General features: G+C 48.6%; 1 protein-coding gene across 9 annotated transcripts in view; it reads left to right on the forward strand.

Annotated features, from left to right (window-relative positions):
- LOC122895670 (transformation/transcription domain associated protein) overlaps window positions 1-25512 on the forward strand; it is a 112088-nt gene that overhangs the window by 49290 nt on the left and 37286 nt on the right. For 6 of the 9 annotated variants that reach the window (XM_044233235.1, XM_044233236.1, XM_044233234.1 and 3 more), the window contains exons 31-52: window positions 254-322; window positions 2690-2743; window positions 2875-2895; window positions 4572-4691; window positions 4936-5055; window positions 5689-5853; window positions 5950-6131; window positions 6556-6754; window positions 7190-7318; window positions 9360-9626; window positions 10942-11148; window positions 12151-12309; window positions 12409-12540; window positions 13278-13388; window positions 14292-14438; window positions 15699-15912; window positions 16669-16794; window positions 18834-18980; window positions 19624-19823; window positions 20454-20575; window positions 20915-21128; window positions 23297-23476. In XM_044233235.1, the coding sequence (XP_044089170.1) occupies window positions 254-322; window positions 2690-2743; window positions 2875-2895; window positions 4572-4691; window positions 4936-5055; window positions 5689-5853; window positions 5950-6131; window positions 6556-6754; window positions 7190-7318; window positions 9360-9626; window positions 10942-11148; window positions 12151-12309; window positions 12409-12540; window positions 13278-13388; window positions 14292-14438; window positions 15699-15912; window positions 16669-16794; window positions 18834-18980; window positions 19624-19823; window positions 20454-20575; window positions 20915-21128; window positions 23297-23476 (3285 nt within the window). The remainder of the gene's footprint in view (window positions 1-253; window positions 323-2689; window positions 2744-2874; window positions 2896-4571; window positions 4692-4935; window positions 5056-5688; window positions 5854-5949; window positions 6132-6555; window positions 6755-7189; window positions 7319-9359; window positions 9627-10941; window positions 11149-12150; window positions 12310-12408; window positions 12541-13277; window positions 13389-14291; window positions 14439-15698; window positions 15913-16668; window positions 16795-18833; window positions 18981-19623; window positions 19824-20453; window positions 20576-20914; window positions 21129-23296; window positions 23477-25512) is intronic. The other 3 variants (XM_044233240.1, XM_044233241.1, XM_044233242.1) reach the window with 1 other exon arrangement.

The raw sequence follows: 25512 nt of genomic DNA on the forward strand, positions 1-25512 counted from the left end.
GTTATCAGAATGGCCAGGTTTCAGGATGTTTCCTGTTACATCAGGGCGAATTCAGCCTTCTGCTCATAGAACATGATGCACATGCCTCCCTCTAGTTCAATGTTCGGGCTGTTTCAGATTCGAACACTGCCATCTTCACATGGAATATGATGGAAATTAATGATTACATATGAATTTTCATCTAAGAACAGCATGGAATTGAACTGATCACGTGTGAGAGATGAATGTCTAAGGATGTTGTTTTTTCCAACAGCAACATCTACGAAAGTGGATGGAGGTGGTGGTCCTCACCCACAAAGGGGGCCAGAGGAGCGACGGAAACGTGAGTGACTTGTTTGCTTCTGGGAAGGGCAGCCGTGCCACTGCTGTTCACAATGTTAATATCGAAGCAGGGCTTTTAATTAAAATCCCGGTCAGAAACCCAGTTTATGTGATTATAGTCGTGTACATTGTTGAACATCTTTTACTAGCAATTACAGTTTGCCTTCGTTTTTCTTAATTATTGGAACATTCCTTTTTGTGTTTCTTTAAAATCTCTTTTTGTTCACTTTAATACGTTTTCGTGGATAAGAACTCTGGGATGCTTGTAATGTTAGTATTTTTAATTTTATTGGTTTTGCCGTAAAGTGTATAAAGTGTATTTTCTAGACTGTTCTTGGCAGCTGCTATTTGCATGAGTGTGCATTCCTCAGCCGTGGTTTCCCATTGCTTCCCATCATCACTGCCTCATGGAACTAAGTGTAGGTTTCAGGGTTTCAGACACTGAGGAGAACGTAGCAAAGCATCACGTAGATACTGGCATGTATGTTGATGGGTTTGAATCCCCACCCCAAATCTTTGCCAAAAATCAAACGGCCAGTACTTAAAAACCCATTTTCATGGCTTTCAGGGAAAGCTACTTTAGGTAAATTTTTTTATGTGTCTGATGTTGGTCATTTAAGACTTCACTCTTAAAAATAATGGTTCTTGCTGTTTTGAATCTAATCTGTGTATGTTAATATTTGTTTAAAATACTTTCCAAGTTGAGGACTGTCCAATCGGTAGGATCGTGTTTTCCCTAAGGTCCCGTTACACCTGGTGAAATTGTACGGCAGTGTCCTAATGAGGGGACGCTGTAGCTCCTCAGAGGCATAATCAACGTGGCTTTTTGTCTTCCTCCGCGCATTTGTCAGATGCTGTGTTTCATCCCAACTTGGAATTTTTTTTTCCTTTGGCTTTATTATGCTTTGTTTTGGCCATCCTGTGTCAAGGTGTTTTGTTTATATAAGTCTCAATTCCTGCTGCTTTTAAAAACAGCCAACTAAAGCAAAATTAAACCAAGATTTTACACTTTTTTTAGGAGTGTTCTACCACCATGACCTCTTGGGAGGTCTGTTACTTATACACAAAGGGAAAAATCAGGACCTCTTCGTGGGGGAGAGCAGAGTGTATATTCAAAGCCTAAACTCTTGGGAGTAGGTACAGGTATCTCCGTGCCTTTCCTCCCCGTCTCTCATCCGCTAGGTATTTTTGTTCTAAATTTTATATTTGTTTTATAATCTGTTAATTTTCTGAAACGCACAGTTCTAGAATAAACATCGAACAACCTCTAGGGGGCAAGTGAATGATTTCCATTAGATCAGAAAGATTCCATCAACATTTACGGCACGTTATTCGGAGGGCTTCTTGGATGGGGCAGAGGCAGTGGGCAGGAGACGGAGCTGTGGGTACTGGAAAGTCTTCCAGCTCCTACAGAAACGTGTTGTGACTTCCTGACCGGCCTGGGAACACCCAGCTTTGCGGGGGTGGCCTCAGGCCGTGGTGTTTGGGGTTCATGAGAAGTGTGCCCAGTTTCATTGCCTTCCCCCGAGGCCAAGCCGCCTTTCTATTCTTGAGCTCTGATCATTTCTTATGAATGTTGTTCAGGGTTGGGGATGGATCTTAGATCATAGTCTGTCCCCATTTGGTTGACTCCCAAAATGATATTACACGATTGGTGTACCTACAACTGAAGACGTGTTAAACAGTTGACTAAAATAAAACAAATACGAGCTTTTCTGTGATGCTGTGTACCCTGAAGATCAGAGCTCTGCACTAGCACCATTTTTAGGAAGGTTTGCTGCTTAGCATTAAGCTCCCGGGGGAGAGCTCCTGACCCCTTGCGGTGCGGTGTCTCTTGTGTGCGTACACAGCTTCCCAGAATAACCCAGCTCTCTGTGGGCAGCGCCCTGGCCTGCAGGTCCCTCCGGTGGGGGGGGGGGGCCCTCACACGTGCCCCGTTAATGGGGGGGTAAACCACCTGGTACTCTCCTGACTTCCGCTGGGAAAGAGGAAGAGCATTTCGTTAAAGTCAGTGCTGCACCTAAAATCGTAACTTACTCGAAACAAAAACAAGAGTTTTAAATGTATTTGCTTACAGTAGTTTCTCCCCCTGGGCCAGAATTCCGAAATTCCTGCTTTTAAAATTTGATATAGGGAAGGGACATGCGCTGTCCCACACTCTCTGAAGGGCTCTGTTTTGACTTCTGAAGGGTGGTAGGTGTACTTTCTTGCTGCTGAGCATTTGCCAATGACTGTGTGCTTTTTGATAATTGTCTTTACTGTCTTGTTTCCCCCCCAATAATCCTTACTGTGTATGAGTATATGGGAAGTTTTTATGTAAATAACATAAATAGAAAAAAAAAAAGATGATTTTCCTCCCCATCCTCAGGAAAGCATTTCCGAGTGCGGGAGATGTTCCTTGTCTCCATTCTGTCAGTTTGAGGTGAGAACAACCCTATTAAAGTCAGTTTATGACTTGCACTGTGAAGAACAGTTTTATATTTTCTTTTCTTTTCTTTTCCTTTTTACCTTTTTGTTGCCTTTTTTCATGCTGTAATTTTTGCTTTGGTTCAGCCTGCCATGGAAGGGGTAGAGGTGAGAATCCCAGTGGAGACGCAGGAGGGGGTGTTGTCGTATTTGGTTTTGCTGTGACTTGTGGTTCTGTGGTGGACAGAGTGCGTTGTGCCTTGGAGTGCAGTGAGCCGTATCGTCTGTCTGTGGCAGAGTCGTATTAGTACCATTGCTGTGAACTGTCCGGATGCCACGCATGTTTCCTATTAGGACGTTTTAAGCAAGATTCTAAGTTCTTTGGTTTTTCTACATGTTCGAATTGCAGTATGTCAACACCGTTTAAGATTTGACTGGGTTTCGCTCTCAGAATGTTCGTATGAGCTCATACATCTAACAGCCTCTTGGGAGGAAACCACACAGAGAGTCTCATACCTGCTAGGAGTTGGGAGGGGCGCTATTTTCTTTCACGCTCCCAAGTGCCTGCCTGCCTGGAGTTTACGACCTCCTTGCCCCTCCGCGCCCAGTCCCCCTGCATCTCTCGCTCACGCACACCACACCGACGTCGTCCCGACACTGGGACTTCGGACATTCAGACCCCGAGCTTTCCCTCTGCTGTAAAATGGGGATGATAACATCCGTCAGTCCTATCTTCCGGTGGTGGTGTGGAGACCAAAAGAAGTGATTGCTTGCACTTCGAAAACGAAAACCCATAATGCAAAAGTGCCATTATGCGCAGGTTGTGATTTCAGAACAGAGCTTGCTCTGTGTGAAGACCTGGAAATTCTGTAGAAGAGAGCTCTACAGGAGAGGTGGGGTGACCCTGAGCCACGTTTTGTCATTTCTTCCCCAGCTCCCTGTTTGGCCTTTGCTTTGGTAGAGGCTTTCGGGGAAGTATCACAGATGCCCCTGGGGTGTGGTCCCTCCTGACGAGTGTTTATCATCCCCGTTTTACTCTGCTTAGTGTGACGGGCCTCCTGTTGCACACGAGGCAGGGCGGTACATCAGGGAGTCTTCCCTTGTCTGGCCAGGGCGCTGGTCACGTGGGGTCTCTTTGAATTGCGGATTCCAAACCATGGGGACTGCCACTGAGAGCAAAACGTTGGAACAAGAGACATTGACCATGGAGCACTTAGCACCTTAAAAAGTGCAGAAATCTTGGCATTTCACAGTTTTCATATGCTTCAGTAGGAGTGTGTCAGCCTCATGGGCCTGGTTGACAAATACTTAGTACCATGGTCAGTTTATTTACATGAATGTCTAATTTTCAGGATAAATACTTGATGTTTTGAAGACTTTCTTTGTGCTAAGTTTTGAGGGCAGAAGGAATCTGCCCTCAGACCTTAGTGTATCGGGAAGACCCCATGATGTCACAGCAAAGCGGGGGAATCGTAACACTGTCACGGCCACAGGCATGCTCGTCCCCTCCTCCAGGAGGGGCTGGTGCAGGCAACCCAGCAGCTCACTTCCAGCCCCTGGCCCTGTTCTTGAAAACAGACACAGCACAATCACGTCAGGTGTACACAGCTCCATCTCCTCCTCCACGGACAGATAAAATCTCAAGGCCAAGGGCAGTTACTTTCCTTGAGCCACAGCAGTAACCTGACATTGGTCAACTTGTGGCTTTTTACATGTTAACTCTTCGCTTCTGGTGGCTAGCCTTGCGAATGGAGCTAGACCATAGTAGGGTCTGTAGTAATGTTGGTATCTCTAGCTGGCAACGTTAATTGGCCTATTTTGTAATTTCTGGTTTTCTTCACTAGGAAATGAAAATTTGTTCAGCCATTATAAACCTTTTTCACCTGATCCCAGCTGCACCTCAAACTCTGGTCAAGCCTTTGTTAGAGGTGGTGATGAAAACAGAACGGGCAATGTTGATTGAGGTAATGGTCAAACTCGGGGTTACTTCTGATCCTTTCTCTTGTCTGCTGGCTTGTGATGTTTTCACGTTGTTATATTTAGATGCATTACTCTAACAGCATGAAGATGTCTGGTGTGAATATTTGCTTATGGCTGTAGCGCACACCAGTCACAAGGGGGAGACGTGCCTCCTCCTGCCATGGGAGGTCGGTAGACGGACGAAGCCGCAAGCCCTGAGAAGGTGCCGTTTCCCCTCATGTTTTCTAGGCTGGCAGTCCCTTCAGAGAGCCTCTGATCAAGTTCTTGACACGGCACCCCTCGCAGACGGTAGAGCTGTTCATGATGGAAGCGACGCTGAATGACCCCCAGTGGAGCAGAATGTTCATGGTGGGCGCACGAGGAGCTGGAGTCGGGGGTCCCCGCAGACTTGTGTCAGCCGGTGTGCTCTGAAATCTGAAATTCGTAGTTCACTGTTCAGTGGCTCGGCTTTATTTTTCTGTCATGTATCCGAGTGTTAGAAACATTGTTGTTGGGCATGCGGAAAGTTAGAGTGGAGGAATCCTTTAGGATTTGGGTGGTGGTAACAAATGAATGAGCTGCTGAGGTTATGAGACCCCCATAATCACAAAGTATTATTACTGCTGAGAAGCACTTTTTTTTTTTTTTAAGGGTGCTTATGGAGACTTTTTAGCCTGCCCGGAGAGATTTAGAAAGAACCTTAGAATTCAGAATATCTAAATCTTTTGTGAGTTTGAAATGGCTTGTTTAAAAACAAGCTTTTTTTTTTTTTTTTTTTTAAAGATTTTATTTATTTATTTGACAGAGAGAAATCACAAGTAGACAGAGAGAGACAGAGAGGGAAGCAGGCTTCCTGCTGAGCAGAGAGCCTGATGCGGGACTCGATCCCAGGACCCTGAGATCATGACCTGAGCCGAAGGCAGCGGCTTAACCCACTGAGCCACCCAGGCGCCCCATTGTTTAAAAACAAGCTTAAAATGGCTTATTTTGTTTCGTTTTCAGAGTTTCTTAAAACACAAAGATGCCAGACCTCTGCGAGACGTGCTGGCAGCTAACCCCAACAGGTTCATCACTTTGTTGGTGCCCGGCGGCACGCAGACTGCCGTGCGCCCCGGCTCGCCCAGCACCAGCACCATGCGCCTGGACCTCCAGTTTCAGGCCATCAAGGTAGCCTCTCTTCCCTGAGCACCTGAAATCCTGAAAGTCTCGGCAAGACACACAGAGAACCCTGTCAGTTGCCTAATCCTGTCACTTCTTTGACAGATCATAAGTATTATAGTTAAGAATGACGACTCCTGGCTGGCCAATCAGCATTCTCTGGTGAGCCAGTTGAGACGCGTGTGGGTCAGCGAAACTTTCCAAGAAAGACACCGGAAGGAGAACATGGCTGCCACCAACTGGAAGGAGCCCAAGCTGCTGGCCTACTGTCTGCTGAATTACTGCAAGTGGGTGTATCTGTTTGCCTTCCTGTTGAGTGACTTGTTCTGTCCTGCAGGCAAAGGCAGAGCCTGCCTGGGAGTTTGGGCTGAGCTGTGGTTCACTGGCCACCTGTAGTCACGTTTGTTACAGAGAGTGAACTGGGACTTTGAGCTGTCGAAAGTCAACTTAGGGGCACCTGGGTGGCCTAGTAGTTTAAAGCCTCTGCCTTCGGCTCAGGTCATGATCCTAGGGTCCTGGGATCGAGCCCTACATTGGGCTCTCTGCTCAGCAGGGAGACTGCTCAACCCCCCCTCTGCCTATTTGTGATCTCTGTCAAATAAATAAATAAAATCTTTTAAAAATAAATAAATAAATAAATGGCAGCTCAAAGATCCTGCCTAGTCCTGAAGTGGGCCGGGACTTCATCTGTGCTCTCGCTTGACCCCGCAGAAGGAATTACGGCGATATAGAATTGCTGTTCCAGCTGCTCCGGGCCTTCACCGGTCGTTTTCTCTGCAACATGACGTTCTTGAAAGAGTATATGGAGGAAGAGATTCCCAAAAATTACAACATTTCTCAGAAACGTGCCCTGTTTTTTCGCTTTGTGGACTTCAATGACCCCAACTTTGGAGATGAACTGAAAGCCAAGGTGAGTCCCACTATTAGACGGTGGAAACTGTGGGCATTGGGGCGCGTTTCCTAGGGAAGCGAGGGCCTGTTTATCTGCTGTGTCTCTAGTGACACACAGCATCTGGACCGTTGGTGAGGAAAATGCCCTTGTTGAGAAACATACGGCAGGTCCTAGTGAACCAGTGCTGAGAAATGGTTTGTTAGTGTCCTTGTTTTTTAAAAATGACTTGTCGGACATGAGAAGAGTAGGCAGACTGATGCCACATTTCCTCCTGTTTTACTCTCCCTTTCCAGCTGATTGCTTGAGTAAAAGTCGGGATGATGAGTCATACCTGTGACTGAGCTCTAGCTTCCTGGGTGCAAAGTGACCCCCTGGTGGTCCCACCCACCTTCGTAAAGAAATAAAGAGCATGGCTTTGCTTTCCTCCTCCTTCATTTTTAAATTTTTTTGTAGGTTCTGCAGCATATCTTGAATCCTGCTTTCTTATACAGCTTTGAGAAGGGGGAAGGAGAGCAGCTCTTGGGACCTCCCAACCCAGAAGGCGATAACCCGGAAAGCATCACCAGTGTGTTTATAACCAAGGTGGCATCACTAATAATATGTTGGCACGAAAAGTAACTTAGCAGATCTGTGAGTGAGACAGAGAGAACGTGTACATGTGTGTGTGTGCGCAGGTGTGGTGGGTTTGTTGAAATAAGCATATTTCCCTAAACTTCCTATTTTCCGTGATTGTGTTCATTTCTAGCAGAGCATTGTAATTCTTACTGATGCAGTTTTAAAGGCATCTTCACTTTAGAATGGACTGACTTTCCACACCAATAAGAAGAGCCCAGTGAGAAATAGAACATATGTCAGTAAAAACTCAGACTATCAGAGTTATTTTGTAAAAACCCCTCTTGCTGGTCAACGTTTTTGAAGTACAGTTTTCATCTTTAGCTTTGCAAAAGAATCTACCAAAACCCAGTGGGAATATCAGACCGGATCTGGTTCCCTCTTCCTTCTCCCCACCCCCCCAGGACCTTTTGTTGTCAAGTTCGCAAAACCGTTGCCATGGCAGCCCCGTTGTCTAAAGTTACCTTAGGTGTTACAGTCTGCGTTTCTTATGGCGGCGTTTCCTGTTTTCACCAGAGGGGGCGTGTGTTTCCTTGAGAAATGCCTGCCCAGTGTTCCTGGGGTGGGGGCGGCTATCCTTCGCAGGTCAGGCCTTCAAATTTCACTGGCAGGCGCTATGTCGGTTTTAGGTTGTGGTACGTGTGGCTTACCCGTTGTTCGCTGGGATGCTGTGAGCCCCAGGCATGCCTCGAAGCACGCCGCAGCTGCCTGAATGCCCTTGGGAGGGACTCAGTTTCTTACCTGTCTGTCACTCTTCCGTCCAAGGATCCAGGTGGAGGGGACTGTTCCCATGGGCAGTTATTGGTCCTTACATAGTCTTTGTCCCATAAGACAGGCCTCTTTTTGGGGCGCCTGGGTGGCTCAGTGGGTTAAAGCCTCTGCCTTCGGCTCAGGTCATGATCCCAGGGTTCTGGGATCAAGCCCTGCATCGGGCTCTGTGCTTAGCAAGGAGCCTGCCTCCTCCTCTCTCTCCGCCTGCCTCTCTGTCTACTTGCGATCTCTCTTTGTCAAATAAATAAATACAATCTTTAAAAAAAAAAAACCAGAAAAACCACAAAAAAACGGGTCTCTTTTCTGCAGTTTTCACCCCACCTCAACCTTCTCCAGGAATTCGAGCTGAGCCCAGGGGATCTTTTCGAGTCCCCGTGGTGATATTTGCCTTATTCTGGGCAGCTCTGCTGCCCTCTCTGGACTGTCTTTGGGGTCGATGCTGTTGACGCGGCACAAGTGAGCTGGGATCTGAGTGTTGGAGGAGGACAGGTGGCAGCAGGCAGGTGGCGGCCCCAGGTTGGGGCCGTCGGTAAGCAGCCAGTCCAGGGAGAGGGGGATTAGAGGACTAAAGGGACCCTGACAAAAGCACAGTTGTAGGGGGAGACTTGAGCCTTTTAGAGCTTTCTGGTAGACGGAAGGGGGTCAGGAAGCCCACTTGAAGGAGGATGCGAGCGGTGCACCAGATTCAGTAGAGACACGTGGGGTGTTCCTTGAGGTGTACTTTTGTTTTTATATTCATAAAATGTAGGAATCTGTCTGATAGTTGATTATGTAGAAAACTGTAACCGTTTCTATAGAGATTTGTTTTCTGGGTAGCATTTTCTGATCACCATACTCAAAAATCAGGACAAGATCATTAATAACTGACTAGGGAAAAAAATCCCAATTACTTGGTATTAAACTCCACCCTGAATCAGTTACCTTGTATCAAAGAGGAGGCCCTCCTTGTCCCCTCAGATACCTTCACCCCCTGCAGGGGGCGCCTGCCCTTCGCCATTGACATAAATGCAGTGAGTTTTTAATCCATGTACGTGAAAGGGAAATTGATGGGACATCATTGCTTCCCTTGTCCTAAAACTTGATGTTATATGTGCACGTATAGTGTGTTTGTGTGTGCGCGTGTGTGTTTGCGTGGCGTGCGTGCCTGTGCGTGCTGTAAAAGCATAAGCTTGTTGTAGAACCCTTCGTAGGTCGCAGTGTTCAGGGCCAGAAGTGAGTTCTTTCCTTGCGTGCCCCGCAGGTGCTGGACCCCGAGAAGCAGGCGGACATGCTGGACTCCCTGAGGATTTACCTCCTGCAGTTCGCCACGCTGCTGGTGGAGCACGCCCCGCACCACATCCACGACAACAACAAGAACCGCAACAGCAAGCTGCGCCGCCTCATGACCTTCGCGTGGCCGTGCCTGCTCTCCAAGGCCTGCGTGGACCCGGCCTGCAAATACAGTGGCCACCTGCTGCTGGCGCACATCATTGCCAAGTTCGCTATACACAAGAAAATCGTCCTTCAGGTGCTGCGAGGCTCCCTCCTGGCCCGCCCCCCACCCCTGGCTCCTCCCAACACCCCGTGGGCTTGTGCGCATGAGCATGCCGCCCGCGCCCCCCCCCCCACATCGGGGCCTCCTTTCCTGTTGTCTTTCCTGAAACAATTAAAAATGCTCCTTTCTGCCATCTTTATGCTCTCTGAGCTTTCCAGTGACTGTGCGTTCTCTCCTCCCTCCCCAGTTCCTGCTCTGCTCTCTGGTTCCTCTGCAGCCTTGCTGTTGAAACAACAAAATGTCCCCTTTGTTCACCTCATGTTCCTCTACACAGTGCATTCTGGCTTCCATTCTCTGGTCTGCTGAAACTCTTCTGGAAGGGCCCAGTCCACTCCTTAGCTAAAGACATGAGGCGCTTCAGAACCCTCATGCTGTCTTGATGCTCTGTTGACGACGAGAGATCTTCCTGAGTCCCTCAGTGGTTTAGGCCTTGATGCCAGGTGGCTCTGGGTTTGAGTTCGTTTTTTGCTGTCACAAATTCTTAGGACCCTGAGTGTGTCAATTACTGTCTCTTAAGAGTTAAAGGTGGTGATACACTTCAGCACTCGGTGTGTCCCATTAACATTTTATAAGTGATCGCCCTTTTTCTGTTCTGTGAGGTCACTTCTAAATGTTTTCCTCTGACTCCTTGTCTTGTTAGCTTCTGTGGTGGTAAATCCAAGACTTTGACCAAGCCCGTGGCCTCAGACATCACTTCCCACAAGCATGTCTCTGTGGCACTGTCCACTTAGACAGAGAGCCAGATACCAGCCCTGATACTCTCTAGTTCCCCCAGTATCTGGGCTTGGGTGAATCTTACTAATTTCCAACACCTCTCCTGTTCCTCAGCCCTCAGCACCTGTCCAGTAGTCTTTGTGTCCTGTGACATTATATACGTCAGGACGTCACCTCTCACTTGCACTAGCCTAAGACTGCCTCCCATGGCAGCCACTTTCACTCCCTTTGCCACATGGCGGCGGGAAAGAAGGGGTCTCTGCTTCAGCTGACAGCTGTGGGTTACACGAGAGCAAGTCCCTGCGGGGAACTAGGTCTCACTCATCTTTGTGCACTGCTCGCTAGCCCAGCGTAGGCCCAAAGTGAGTGCTCAGTAGGAAGAGAATGAATGTGTTCATCACTCAAAACTTAATGAAGGAGGAAGCAACTGTGTTCTTTCCCAATAAGATAGCCCCGAGGAATTTTGGAAAAATCATTTTGCAGAAATACCCTGCCTTGGTTCAGTGATTGGGTTTTTTCTTGTTTCTCTGAGTGTTCGTTCTCATCCCACGTAAGAATCTCTTCCCTGTGTTAGGTATTTCACAGTCTGCTCAAGGCCCACGCGATGGAAGCCCGAGCAATCGTCAGACAAGCGATGGCCATACTGACCCCGGCGGTGCCTGCCAGGATGGAGGACGGGCACCAGATGCTGACCCACTGGACGAGGAAGATCATTGTGGAGGAGGGCCACACGGTCCCTCAGTTGGTTCACATTCTGCATCTGATCGTGCAGCATTTCAAGGTGTGTAGAAAGAAGTGTAGTCGGGGCTGTGTGGCATGTGCAGGCATATGCTTTGACCTTTTGCTTCTCTTTAATTTCTGGGGTAATAAGGTGGCTATTCACCTTTTAGTAAAGTTACTTCTGGTCCATTGATGCGTGTGTGTGTGTGTGTGTGTGGTTTTGTCAACATGGAAATGGTTCTGGTGTAGACACTGTGTCCCAGGTGTCTGCTTCTGTCTAGGACTGTGTTTTTCTTGTAAGGACACAGGTAACCGTGAGTACCGATGACTTACTACTTTGGGAGGTAGTCATTGTTAGCTCTCGGTTTTGGTAACTTGGCTTAAAGAGTTGTTTTGTGGCGTTGGCACCTCCTTCTCTAGAGCCAAAAATGCCCCACTTTGTTAGATTGATTCAAATATAAATATTTCCTGTAGATTTCTGGTAGAGGAGAAATTCCTTTATAGCCAGCTCTTTCAGAATCGGTGATTTGTCTCTTGGTATGGCTGAATGTCTGTGACATCAAGTCTGAAGTTTGGTACATGTTAGTAGTCTTGCCTACCTAAAGAGAATTCAGTATTTCAACACTATTTTTTTTCTCCTTTTTTTTTTTAATGATTTTTTTATTCATTTGTGAGAGTGTACCTTCTTGTGAGCAGGGGGGAGGGACAGAGGGAAAGGAGAAGCAGACTCCCTGCTGAGCAGAGAGCCCCAAAGGGGGATCATGACCCGAGCAGAAGATGACACTTAACCGACTGAGATACCCAGGCACCCCTCTGTTTGACCATTCTTTGGAGATGGTACTAAAGGGCTGAAATACGGTGTTCTCTGGTGACTCGGCGAAGGCTGGGGTGTGGGGGGGTGGTAAACGGCCACACACGTCCACAGGGGGACGAGAATTTCCTTGCTTGGCCGTGGGTCAGTGGTCTTGAGCAGGAGTCCGCCTTAAGCGCATGTGTTCGTGCCTGTGTGTGTGTGTTCGCACTTGCTCGGGTGTTGGAGCATGACGCGACCCCGTGCCCACAGGTGTACTACCCGGTGCGACACCACTTGGTGCAGCACATGGTCAGCGCCATGCAGAGGCTGGGCTTCACGCCCAGCGTCACCATCGAGCAGAGGAGGCTGGCCGTCGACCTGTCGGAGGTCGTCATCAAGTGGGAACTGCAGAGGATCAAGGACCAGCAGGTATGGCTACCAGACAGACCTGTGTTGTCTCAGACGGGATTGCTTCTGCTTCTCCCTAGAAATCAGTCGGTGAGGTCCCGTGTGTGTGTTTTTTTTAAGCCGGATTCGGACATGGACCCGAATTCCAGTGGAGAAGGCGTCAACTCTGTCTCCTCCATTAAGAGAGGCCTGTCGGTGGATTCCGCCCAGGAGGTGAAACGCTTCAGGACGGCCACGGGAGCCATCAGCGCGGTGAGTTTGTGGGCACGCGCCCTGTGTGCTTGCTTTTATGGGGTCTTCCTCGAGGGGGTTTGTTCATTTATTCCACAAATTTTGAGCATGCCCAAGTATCCAGCACCGTGCCCGAGACACACCTAGGAAAGGCTGCACTCAGCAGGGAAGCCCCAGTGACACCACCTTACCTGCTGTATTTCTTGACGCACGTTTAAAACCCTTAGAGTTTATTACCCTTATACCCTGATACCCTTAGAGTTTCATTCCTTGCAGTGAGACACAGGGAGAAACACTATAGGGTAAGAAAATTGACATTGAGAAGGTGCACCTGTGTTGTATTCAGTTTTTAAAATGATTGTCCCATTTTGTTTGAGGGCAGCCACCATGAGAGCCCTGGGGATGCTCGCTGTCCTCACCCCTTGTTGAGGTGATGACTCTGTCCCTCGCTGCCCCGGTGGAACTGTCCCTCCCCTCCCCATTCCTCCCGAGAATGGTCTCTGCATCCATCTGTACCCGGGCTGGCCTCCCGGAACCACGTGAGGTTTTGTCCGTTTACGTGTCCGCCCACGGCGGTGGCAAGCCGCTCTTCCTGGTTCACAGAGCAGAGCACCCACGGCTCTCTCAACCAGATTGAAGTCAGGGGAGTGCCCAGAGCCGCGTCTGCCCCATGAAGGCTGCGTTCTGTGAGTGGCTGCGCAGGGCCATGCCCTGTGTTGGGAATGCGTCGTTGAATATGTTCTTCCTGCCTCTCATAGGTGTTCGGGAGGAGCCAGTCGCTGCCGGGAGCAGACTCCCTTCTTGCCAAGCCCATCGATAAGCAGCACACAGACACCGTGGTGAACTTCCTCATCCGCGTGGCTTGCCAGGTATGGTTTTCTGGATGTCTAATGCTCAGCCTTCTTGAAAACAAAGACTTCTTAGTAGATTCCAGACTGTTGTGTCTGATAGAAATGGACAAACCAAGGTCTGAGGCTAGCTCTTTTGTACCAGACTCCATTGATTTCATGACATGCTAATATTTCTGAAACCTGCCTGTTTTTATGAATGATAAGATATTTTAAAACCATTTTTTTTCTTTCCGTGGTGATAATGGCATATTTTAAAACTGGGCACGTTATTTAACCTCCAAGGTACCTGTCTCATAAAGATGCTGCTAGGATGATCCAACGTACATAAATTATATACGACATATAGTGATTTCAGTGCCTTTAAAACTTGTGTTTGTTATTCACGTTAGTATGTATTTTCGTGGATTTGTTGGAAATCTATTTCTGAAACTTGATCTTTCCTTTTCAAAAAAACATCATAAGTGAAATTTTTCTAAGTAGTTTTTTTTTTTAAGAATCTGGGAATCTTCAGTTTGTGTAATTATTAAACGGAATATCAGGTCTCACCATACTGGTGACGATTTCAGAGTACTGAGAAGAATCTGCCAAGTGATCGAACCAGTCCCTTCTTGGTGCTCTGGCGTGCTAGGCACAGCCCAGGAGATCCATGGCGGGAAGCTTAGTCCCTGTTCTGGGGAGCTACCTGACCCTGATGTATACACCACGCAAATGAGCGCACATCACCACTGACCTGACCACCCCCCCCCCCGCCAGGGAGCAGGAGGGCCCTATTCGAGAGAGTCCCCGAAGCACAGGAGGCCCCGTGGAATCGGGGGAGAGTTGGTGGCTGGGGGTGGGGCGGGGGAGGGGAAGCTAGGCTGCACGGGTGACACGGAAGATGAATACAGTGAGACGGGGCCTTGAATCTGAGTGCATTTCCAGGTCAACGACAACACCAACACCGCCGGGTCTCCTGGGGAGGTGCTGTCTCGTCGGTGCGTGACTCTCCTGAAGACCGCCCTGCGACCAGACATGTGGTCCAAGTCTGAGCTCAAACTGCAGTGGTTCGACAAGCTGCTGATGAGTGTGGTGGGTGCCTCTGTCTGTCCCTCGCTCCTGGGCCACCAACCCTCCAACCCCTCCGATCCCTCAGCCAGTCATGGCCGCTAAGGAGAAGGAGGGAGTTTCACTCCCTGGAAAAGATTTTAAAACATCAGTTTGAGCCCCCAGCCCCAAGGAAGGAGCTTTGGAAACATCATAGTTCTCTTGCCTCTGAGATCTCATTTCTTAAACTGACCTCCTGGCTGGATCGGGATAAACCATTTCAGTTGATTTATGTGTCAACCTCTAAAACAAGTATGAGTTTTTAAAGGGGACATGCAGTTTGTTATTGAGCACTGTAAAGTCAGGTAGCAAAGAAATCAGCTCCTAGAACTAATTAGGTGGGTTTTTTATTTGGTTTGTTTCTGTAAAAACCATGATCCTGTCACTTCGGGCAGCTGCAGACCAGTTTAAACCTTTGTTATTTTACATTGCCAAGACTGACCGAATTGCCTCAGTTGTTTTGAAAGGTTCTAAAGATTCCCCGTGCTATGGAAACCGTGCGTTCACAGGCTGCCTTTATGCAGTACCTGCTTCAATTCTAACATACGTAGCACTTCTGGATTTTCTGCTGATTTCTTTCCTCTTTTTCAAAGGTCAAATTACTTTCCTCTCATGCAGTCACGGTTGAGTCAAGTTCAGCCATTAGCGGACGGCTCTGCCACGTGATAGGCTAACGTTTTCATGACGTGGTGTGCTGAGCTCATAGCGGCTTTCCACGTTGTTCCCATAGTGAACGGGAGATTTTATCTCCGCCCACCATGTCTGCATCTGTATGTGCAGACCACAGAAACAGAAGTTGGAAGGAACAACCGTGCACTCAGTTTTCTGTTGTTACTAATGCTAGCGTCGTCTGTTAGATTGATTCCATGATCCGCCATCTCGAAGATACATCCTTTTGAAAGGATATTTGTGTTTTACGTAAAAAAAGATGAGAGAAGTGGAATTCAGTGATTGCTTTTTTAGACCAATTTTAGGGATTTTTCAATTTTTTTTTCCCAAGATTTTATTTTTAAGTAACCACTCCACCCGGCGTGGGGCTTGAACTCACAACCCTTGAGAGTCACGTGCTGTACGGACTGAGCCAGCCAGGCGCCCCGATTCTCACTCTTTAATATCGAGTATTAGTGTTTTTCATGAGCTTTTAAAAGGATGTTTAATTTTTCAGTTTGCCTGATTTGTGTTTCTGTAACGGACTGGACCAGAGGAGTGATGCCGTCTGTGTGTGACCTGTGTTCTCCATTCCAGGAGCAGCCTAATCAAGTCAACTACGGGAATATTTGCACGGGGCTGGAAGTGCTGAGTTTCTTGCTCACCGTCCTCCAGTCTCCGGCCATCCTCAGCAGCTTCAAACCGCTGCAGCGGGGCGTCGCCGCGTGCATGACGTGTGGGAACACCAAGGTCCTGCGAGCGGTCCACAGCCTCCTCTCCCGCCTAATGAGCATTTTCCCGACGGAGCCAAGTAGGTGACCCCTGCCCTGCTGCCTGAGTGGACGGGAGGGCCCGGAGCCTGTCACTTGAGGGTCTCATCCTCTGGTTCCCGTAGAGAGCGTTTTATTGTCCCTCTCTGTGCTTTCAGCGTTTCTTCCTTCTCTTCTTCTTTTTTTTTTTTTTTATTAGAGTTTATCTATTTGACAGAGATCACAAGTAGGCAGAGAGGCAGGCAGAGAAAGAGGGGGAAGCAGGGTCCCCACTGAGCAGAGAGCCCGATGCGGGACTCGATCCTAGGACCCTGAGATCATGACCTGAGCCGAAGGCAGAGGCTTAACCCATTGAGCCACCCAGGCGCCCCTCAACGTTTCTTTAAAAAGAGTGGGCATAAGCAGTCATGATGTAGTATTTTCTGTCTTGCTTTGGAAATGCTGTTTCTCATCAGCCGAACATGATGTTTCCTTAAGGCAGTAAAGGGGAGCTGGGTTATCGTGTTCGGTCAGCTGTCGAGCAGCTGCCAGGGTCAGGTTTTGGCGTATCATAAATCGGCATCTCTTGAGCGTGTTCCAGTAAGGCTTGGGGAGAGAAGACGTCATTTACCTTGGTCGAGTCAGAAGCAGCCCAAAGAAGCACGCGTCCTGCAGCAGGAGAGACCGGACCGGGCCAGTTGCTCTAGTTCCTAAGATAACTAAAGCTCAGTGTCTAGTGTGAGGAAGGTCTACCTCCTGGAGCCCGGACGGGCCCAAGAACCCAAACCGCAGGACCCACGTTCTCGCTTCTGTTTCAGGCACTTCCAGTGTGGCCTCCAAGTACGAAGAGTTGGAGTGCCTCTACGCGGCTGTCGGAAAAGTCATCTACGAGGGACTCACCAACTACGAGAAGGCCACCAACGCGAACCCCTCCCAGCTCTTCGGTGAGTGTGTGTCTGCCCTGGTGTTTTTGACAGCCGTTCCATTTATGCTCTCTGTGCTGTCTGTCCGAGCTTTCCTTCTGGGAAAGGCTTGGCATGTCGGGAGGAGCTATGAGCTGACGTGTGCTGAGGGTGTCTGTGGCCTGGTGCACATGGGGGAGAACACCTCCACCTGACCGGTGTCTGTGCTTCCTTAGTCCCTCCCACCTCAGCCTCGGCTGCGGGATTGGGCTGGGGGGAATCGTCCATGTCACGTGGATCCTGTTTTCACGTGGTTCTGTCTCGAACACGAGATGCTGCCAAAGCCGTGTGCGCATGTAGACAGTTGCTACCTTTCATCATGTGTCATCTGTTAGTAAACCACTCACAAGACGTCCCTGTCCCTGTCCGCTTGGTAAAGCTCTGGCTGCCCCAGGTGAAATGAAAATTGGTTTCTCGGGTAATTGGGGCAGCTGGACGACTTCGGTCTCCAGAGAGACCCAGAAGTCTAGTTTTTGTGAAACTCACATCTCTGAGGAGGATTAGACTTTGGGGGTCACAACTGAAGAATTTTTTTAAGCTTATTCATTGTATAAAATTTTGTTAAGTACCAAGGAAGGGGAACTAAAAGTTGTCTCTCTACTTGGTAACAATTACTCTTAACATCTGGACACGTGTGTTTTTTTTCTATATACAAGGACATAAATATACGTATAGGTAGCCTTTGTTATGCAAACACTTATATTTGAATTTGCAAAGTGAATACATTAGTTTTCCAAACTCTTACTATTTGCTATCTGAAATTCAGGAGCCAGATAAATTTAGTTGAAATTGATTCTGTAACTGTTCAAGCTGGCTATCCCTATTCTAGAACCGGATGGGTGAATACTTCTGTGACTTTGTTAAAAGTGGGATCCTACAGTAGATCCACTCTGCAGCCTGGCTTCCAGAGCATAAGCGTCTTACTAGTTCTCCATAAACGTCTTGTTATTCTCCAGAGGTCTCTTTGGGCAGAGCTGACGACCATTGGCCCTGTCTCCCTCCTTTGAGGAGGTGACAGCAGGCCAGGGGCAGCACTGGCGCTGGTGCCTGGAGAGTTGATCACACCATTCCCCTCCCTGTCCTCAACCCAGGACTCAGTTATGGACCTGTCCTCACAAGTGTCAGAGGTGACCTGTTGTAGAATCGGACGGATCATGACATTCAGTCTTTACTGAGAAATTGTGCAAATCTGTGGTGATGGCACCTATAAATGGCAAATTAGTACCCTTTTACTGATGTATAATAGGAACCTTGACTATAAACTTAAAATTTAAGGTGTAGATCAGGGTCAGGATGTTCATAAACATGTCAGCTAGAAAAGGAAACCTTTTTTTCCCACATACTCCATGTTTGTGCTGTGATGTCAATTGCTCATTTTTATTGATCTTAGTTTTACAGAATGGGTACAAACTGAATTCTATAATATTTATAATGTCCATGTAGTCATATTTTTTTTCCCAAGGATTTTCTTTTTTCCTTCCCACCCCTCCCTATCCCAAGCATGTCATGGGACTAAAAACTTAGGATACTTCGCTATAACCTAAAGATAAAATCCAGAGATAGAGGTATGAATGTTGTTGTCACCAAAGCACGGAAGTTGGCTCTCGTGCCTGGTGTTGATCCTGAATTAAGAATTTACAAAAGCGGGGCACCTGGGTGGCTCAGTGGGTTAAGCCTCTGCCTTCGGCTCAGGTCATGATCTCGGGGTCCTGGGATCGAGTCCCGCATCGGGCTCTCTGCTTAGCAGGGAGCCTGCTTCCCTCTCACTTTCGCTCCCTGCCTCTCTGCCTACTTGTGATCTCTGTCAAATAAATAAATAAAATCTTTAAAAAAAAAAAAAAAGAATTTACAAAAGCTTAGAATGTTGACATTTGGGGGCTCATCCATACTTTTGTCAGAAAGAGCACATTTTTGTTTAGCGCGTTTTAAAATGTTTTAGGTAGCACATTTTTGTTGTTCCTTTTTTAAAAACTTTTCTTAAAAAAAAACAAAAAACCAACGAGCAGATTTCTGCCTTTTAGGGACCCTTATGATCCTCAAGTCCGCTTGCAGCAACAACCCGAGCTACATAGACAGGCTCATCTCGGTCTTCATGCGCTCCCTGCAGAAGATGGTCCGCGAGCACCTGAGCCCTCAGGCGGCGTCGGGCAGCACAGACGCAACCTCAGGTGACAGCCAGCGTCCCTAGGGGTTTTCTCAGACTTCATGTAACACCCCAACTGAACTCTGACCTGAACGCGAATTCCTGCGTTTCCACAGTCCTTGTCTGTTTACTCTTGACAGAGAGGGTCTGAGCATTTCGTGTAAAACCCAAGTGAGACTTGTTTTTAAAACAAATTACTTTCCAAATCTGTGAATGTGGGGATGAAGGGATTTTAAGTGGTTGCACATTCACGGGAAACATTCCTGACGCAGAGTGAAGTCGCAGGTTCCGGGCCTGAGCACCGGGCCCCAGGAACCCGAGTGATACATCGGCATGGGCAGGAGCTGTGCTAGGCTCCGCTGTTAGAGGCAGCTCGGGATGGAAGTGCTGGGAATGTGGCTTCAGGACTGGCTGGGTGTGGGTCACCCATGCTGGTCCATCTGCTCCATTGTCCCCTTGCCTGTGCAGAGGCTCTTAGGAGGCCACCCTCACGGGGCAGAGCAGCGGGGAAGTGGTGAGGCAGTACCTTAAATCCCAGAGCTCTCACTGGAGAAAATCCGGGGGGGGCAGGGGGGATGGGCAGACCCCGACATGCCATGTAATGCAGAGTGGTCGCCTGTGGGTGCACATGTGTGAGATTGTTGGGGTGATTCTCTCCGCGTGAACAGGAACCGGTGAGCTGGTGATGCTGAGTCTGGAGCTGGTGAAGACACGCTTGGCCGTCATGAGCATGGAGATGAGAAAGAACTTCATTCAGGCCATCCTGACCTCCCTAATTGAAAAATCCCCAGATGCCAAGATCCTACGGGCTGTGGTGAAAATCGTGGAAGAGTGGGTTAAAAACAATTCCCCGATGGCAGCCAATCAGGTGAGCAGCCAGAGGGCTGTGCCCCGCCCAGGCCCCCCACCTCAGAGAGACAGAGACAGACAGAGAGAGAGAGTGAGTGTGTGTGTTTCAAGCACAGGTTTCTTAGCTTTTCTCCAGAAAGTTCTCCAGCAAACGTTTTCTCCCCTGTTGGCCTTGACAGTATTTTTCCTTAAGATGAGTTTTTCTCACTGTGCTTTGCAGATTTTAACTAGAAGCTTAAACTAAGTAGTCACTTCTCTTAATGTAGCTCTACTTGTATTAAAATGTTAAGTGAACCTTATTTCTTAGTCTTTGTATGGGTAAAGTTAAGCCCCCCAAAATTAATAGTGAGCGACTGTTACTGAATTTAGAAGGATGCTTGCAAATGTCTAATTTGTTTAATTCAGTTGCTTTCTCTTCAAGGTGAGTTGTAGCCTCTGAAAAGTTAGTTCTGCAGCTGTCTTGATTTTAAGTATTTGTAGATAGTCAGACCCAGAATCTTTCTGTTTAAAAACAAAGATTTACTGATGGCGTTGTAGGAGCTTAAAAGAGAATAGAGCAGATGGCTGGAATACTTTTGAATCTGTCTTTTCTCAAGCAGATGTAATTGACCATTTCTTTTAAAAAAAAAAAAAAACCCAATTCATACAGACACCTACGCTCCGGGAGAAGTCCATTTTGCTCGTGAAAATGATGGCCTACATAGAAAAGCGCTTTCCAGAAGACCTCGAGTTAAACGCCCAGTTTTTAGACCTCGTAAACTATGTCTATAGGTAATGACCGCGATGAACCAAATACTGCATGCACGTGTGTGTCCACAGTGTGTCCTTTGACTAACTGGTGTGGCATTTAATCTTCTCATGGTGGCTGAAGCTTGACTGTGTGTGTATGTACTAAATCTGTCACACGTTAGGTGTGCCATTAGCACACCCAGTGCTCAAGGGCTCTGTGGGCCCGGGCCCGGCGGGGGGGAGGGGGACTCGTGACCGCCCTTGGCTCTGGTGTGGGGTTGCGGAACGTTAGTGCCCACTGGTTCTCTGCCTGTTTGCTTGCGGCCTGCGGGGGCTCCCTCTGCTACGGCTCTTCACCCTGTTTTCCTCCTTCCATTTCAGGGACGAGACGCTGTCGGGCAGCGAGCTGACCGCAAAACTCGAGCCGGCTTTCCTCTCCGGGCTGCGCTGTGCCCAGCCTCTGATCAGGGCAAAGTTTTTTGAGGTTTTCGACAACTCTATGAAACGTCGGGTGTACGAGCGCCTGCTTTACGTGACCTGTTCGCAGAATTGGGAAGCCATGGGGAACCACTTTTGGATTAAGCAGTGCATTGAGGTAGGACGGGCTTAGCTCAGCATCTGTGGCCCGGGCACCAAAACCAGGGTAGGCGGAGGGTTAGCACTGTCTGAGAGGAACTGGAAACCTCCACCTTAACCTGCTCTCATCTCTTCTAGGAAGAAAAAAGACTTAAAACTGTGTTTTCAGCTCAAGGGGTTTTTTTTAGGGATGATTTTAAGTTCTTAGAAAGTTGAATAGTGTTCCGTAGTTTATAGCTAAAAGGCTCATTTTTCCTCATCTTTAAAAATTGTAAATTCTGTCTACATGTCCTTTAGGATGTGATTTACTGTGATTGTCTGGTCCCGTCGTTCTTAGAGCTGGAAGTTAGGGCAGCCTGACAGAGCCGTGGGCTGTGCTCTCTCTGTGATGAGTGCCGGTGACAAGGGCCCGTGTAAGCCTGTCAGACCATTCCAGTGGCTGGTCAGCTGTCCACGACAGTGAGGACAGGACGGTAGTGAGCCTTCCTGGGTTCTTGTTTGTTTGTGATTGAAGTCCACAGTCTTTTGTTGGCACCAGGCCGTCTAGTTTCCCGTGCGTTATCAGTGCCGGCGGATGGTCCTGGTCTCCTGGTGCGGGATGGGTGGAGCCAGCAGGTCACTGTGTTACTTTGTCTAATGAGATTGAAGCTTGTGAAGTTCTCTCGGGGAAAGGGGCCTTGTATACCAGGCAACAGGGAGGACTTGCTAACATGTTTGTGTTGGTGCCGCGTGTGCGTTCCATAGCGCTGTGTGCAGCACGTGCTGGGAACTTGGCAAAGGGCCACACGGTGAGCGGTTCCTGATGATTGCATCATTGGTTCAAGGGAACTTTTAGTTGCTGTTAGGTGCCAGGCCCTGGGTCAGGTCGTAGAGACACAGATGGAAACGGCCTTGACCGCGGTAGGTATGCTGGAGCGGACGGAGAAAGGATAGGTCATGGGGCACCAGCTGGGGATCTGCCATTCCTTCCCTTGTTTGTTCTGCGTGTCTGGTCTGTCCCTGCGTGTTACCAGTCAGGGCCACCTGCCTGCTTCTCACCCCTTTTCTTCCTCCTTCTTCTCGTGGCCACCATCACTGCTCACAAGGGTGACGGGAACAGTTGGCTCAGTGTCCCCACTTTCCTACCTACCCACCAGTCTTGTTCTTGTGGCAAAATTGTCCTCAGTAAAGCAGATCATGTCCCTCCTTGCCTTGGTACTGGCACAAACTCCAGCTTGCGGGATACGGTCATTCTGGCCCCCACGTGACCAGACCCTTGCGCCTCTGTCCAGCCCTGTGTTGGCCTCCCTCCCTCCCTCCTTCCTTCGTCTCCAGCCCCGCTGGCCTCTCATGTTCCCAGCCATGCCACGTTCCTGACACCCAGGCTGACACTGGGCACCCTTGATGCTGTCTGTCTTCTGGGTGTGTTACCACAGTGAGTGTGTGTCTTCTTGGTTTGGTTTGGGGCCTGTTTTGTTTTTTACTCTGTGTCTGTTGTTGTGTTGGTGTTGGTCTTGTCCTTCCCTCGGACCCTTCAGCTCCACCAGGGCAGGGACGCCTTCCTACAAAGTTGACATACGATTCCAGAGCCTCACAGAGCACCAGGGGGTGCTCAGTAAATATCTGCCCCTAAAATGCACCTAAAATGCCCCTAAAGTGCCAGGCTGAGGGGCAGCCAGGCCGAGGGGCAGAGGCCAGGTGCCGAAGCATTTTGGGACATGGGGCAGAGTCATGAAAGTGCTCGCTGGGGGGGTGGGAGGACTGTTACATCACAGAAGAGCTCGTGAGCTCTGCTCAGGAGCCTACACTGTCCCCTTGGGGCCGTGGGAAGCCTCGGGGGGCTGGGGAGGGCAGCACAGGGAGAAGAGCACTCAGGTCGCCTGGGGGTGAGGAGGAAGGTTTGAGAAGAGGAGGTTGATGCGTCAGGAACTTAGTCCAGGCAGGAGTCGATGGCAGGAGAAGCCTGTCTGGTAGGGGAGAAAGATCCTGAGCTTACGTTTTGAGTCAGAGGCCCTGATACGGGTGTCTGGAAGGGAGGTTCAGGCTCCATCTAAGCTAGGGAGAAGAACACAGCTGAGCTGTGGGCTAGGAGTCCTCCGCACATGCGCTCTAGTTGAGAGAACTAGGCCTTCACCGTGGGTTCCTGCACCCCAAATGCCAGGCGAACGTCCTAGGTTTGTCTTCTTTGTCTCTCTAAACCCTCTTCAGCTGCTCCTGGCGGTGTGTGAGAAGGGCGCTCCCATTGGCACCAGCTGCCAGGGAGCGATGCTCCCGTCCATCACCAACGTCATCAACCTGGCTGACAGCCACGACCGAGCGGCCTTCGCCATGGTCACGCATGTCAAGCAGGAGCCTCGGGAGCGAGAGAACAGCGAGTCGAAGGAGGAGGTAATGCCGCCGATAGCGTGGGGCCTCCTTTTCACAGCAGAACCCCTGTTTCTGTTGGTGAATTTTCTGTCAGCCTTAGATTTTGGGGTTAGATTCTGTCTCTAACCTCGGAGTTCTGAACGTGGTACCTGCATCAGTCAGATTTTTCTTCCTTTTTTATCGAGGTACAGTTGATATAAATTACGTTAGACTCGGGTGTCCAATGATTTTCTGTTTATTCGTATATATTATTGAACAGTCACCATGATAAGTCTAGTTAACATCTGTTATCACAGTTATGGAAATTTTTTTTTATAATGAGAACGTCTGCTCTCTCTCTTAGCAACTTACAGATGTGCAGTACAGTGTTATTAAGTGTAGTCACCGTGCTGGACATGGCCTCCCCAGGACTGACTGATTTTAATAACTGGAAGATTGTACCCATTCTGCTCATTCCTGATCTCTCTGGCAAGCATGGGTCTGCTCTGTAGGACATTTTTGTGCCTATAAGATTCCACATACTAGTAAGATCATATGGTATTTGTGTTTGTCTCACTTCACTCAGCAAAATGCCATTCACGTTGGAAACAGCAAGATTTCATTCTTTTTTCTGGCTGAATAGTACTCCATCGTATGTAGCCACGCGGCATCTTCATTGTCCATCCATCTGTTGAGGGACGCTTAGGTTGAATTGAGAAGCATCTCGTGTTGCTGTCTAATTTTGACCTTGTTGTGAGCTAGTTCTGCTTAGTATTGGATGTTCCGGTGTTGGCGATGTTTCTCGCCAAGTGAAGGGTAGCCCATGTTGTATTAGCACTATCCTGAGGAGGAATGCCCACTGTGGCACTAGCAGGTTCCACCAGCAGCCTGCTGCAGACCTCCCGAATCTGGCCCTCAGGGCTCATGTCCCCATCTTGTTGGCCCTCGGCGCTCCGAGAGGAGTGGCTGCCGCTGCTCCAGGCATAGATCTTTAAACTCTGTCTCCTTTAGGTGGTCGGCTCTTAGAAGCTCAGTCTCTTCCTGGAGTGTTGGGTTTTAGAAGCAGCTGCCCTGGGGCACCTGGAAGGCCCAGTTGGTCAAGAGTTCGACTCCTGGTGTCGGCTCAGATCCTGATCTCAGGGTCGTAAGACTGACCTGCGTCAGGTCCCCACGTCAGGCCCCACACTCAACGGGGAGTCTCCTCCCCTGCCCTTTTGCACCCCACTCCTACTGAACAGGTGCACATGCACGCTCTCTCTCTTCCTCTCTAAAAGAAATAAAATCTTAAAAAAGCAGAGCAGCTAGTTTTGAAGGAGGAGGCACCCTCTTTGCTTTAAAAGGAATAGTTTGATCCCTCTCCTGGATGTGGAATATCTACTTATTTTATTAATAAATAAGAATTAGATGGGGCGCCTGGGTGGCTCAGTGGATTAGGACCCTCCTCAGGGTCCTGGGATCGAGCCCTGCATCGGGCTCTCTGCTCAGCAGGGAGCCTGCTTCCCCCCTCTCTCTCTGCCTGCCTCTCTGCCTACTTGTGATCTTTCTCTCCGTCAAATAAATAAATAAAATCTTTTAAAAAAGAGAGAGAATTAGAATTTTCTTCTCCGTTGCTAAACACTAGATCATGTAGTAATGATCGTTTCCTTCCGTCATTCTGTGTGAACAAATTACCAACTTGGATGTGACTCGTCTGCTTTTTCATGGGCACATCCCAAATGGTCAGTAATTTGGCTTGGAGGCTGGTTCGATGATGGGATTTTGGCTGTGACTTCTCAGAAGCTTCCCACAGAAATAAGGTTTGTTACTTTCTGGGAATGGGTCCTATAAACCACTGTGCCAGCAGGTTCCGCACCATGGCCCTGACAGTATTCTTACTCTGGACAAGCAAGGCAGCCAGGCAGCCCTCCTGCACAGAGGAATGGCAGGCTCTGATTCCTTAGAATCTTTTACAGTCTTTCTTCTTATTGCTGCTTGAAGTTCGTGCTTTCATTCTGCTTCCCACAATCCGAACAGGAGAACAAAACAGTGACCTTTTCATAGTGTTTTTGGTTTTTTTCTTTTTCTTTTTTTTTTTTCTT

Source organism: Neovison vison, chromosome 14 (genome assembly GCF_020171115.1).
Source record: "Neovison vison isolate M4711 chromosome 14, ASM_NN_V1, whole genome shotgun sequence".
In the NCBI taxonomy this organism is placed as follows: Eukaryota; Metazoa; Chordata; class Mammalia; order Carnivora; family Mustelidae; genus Neogale; species Neogale vison.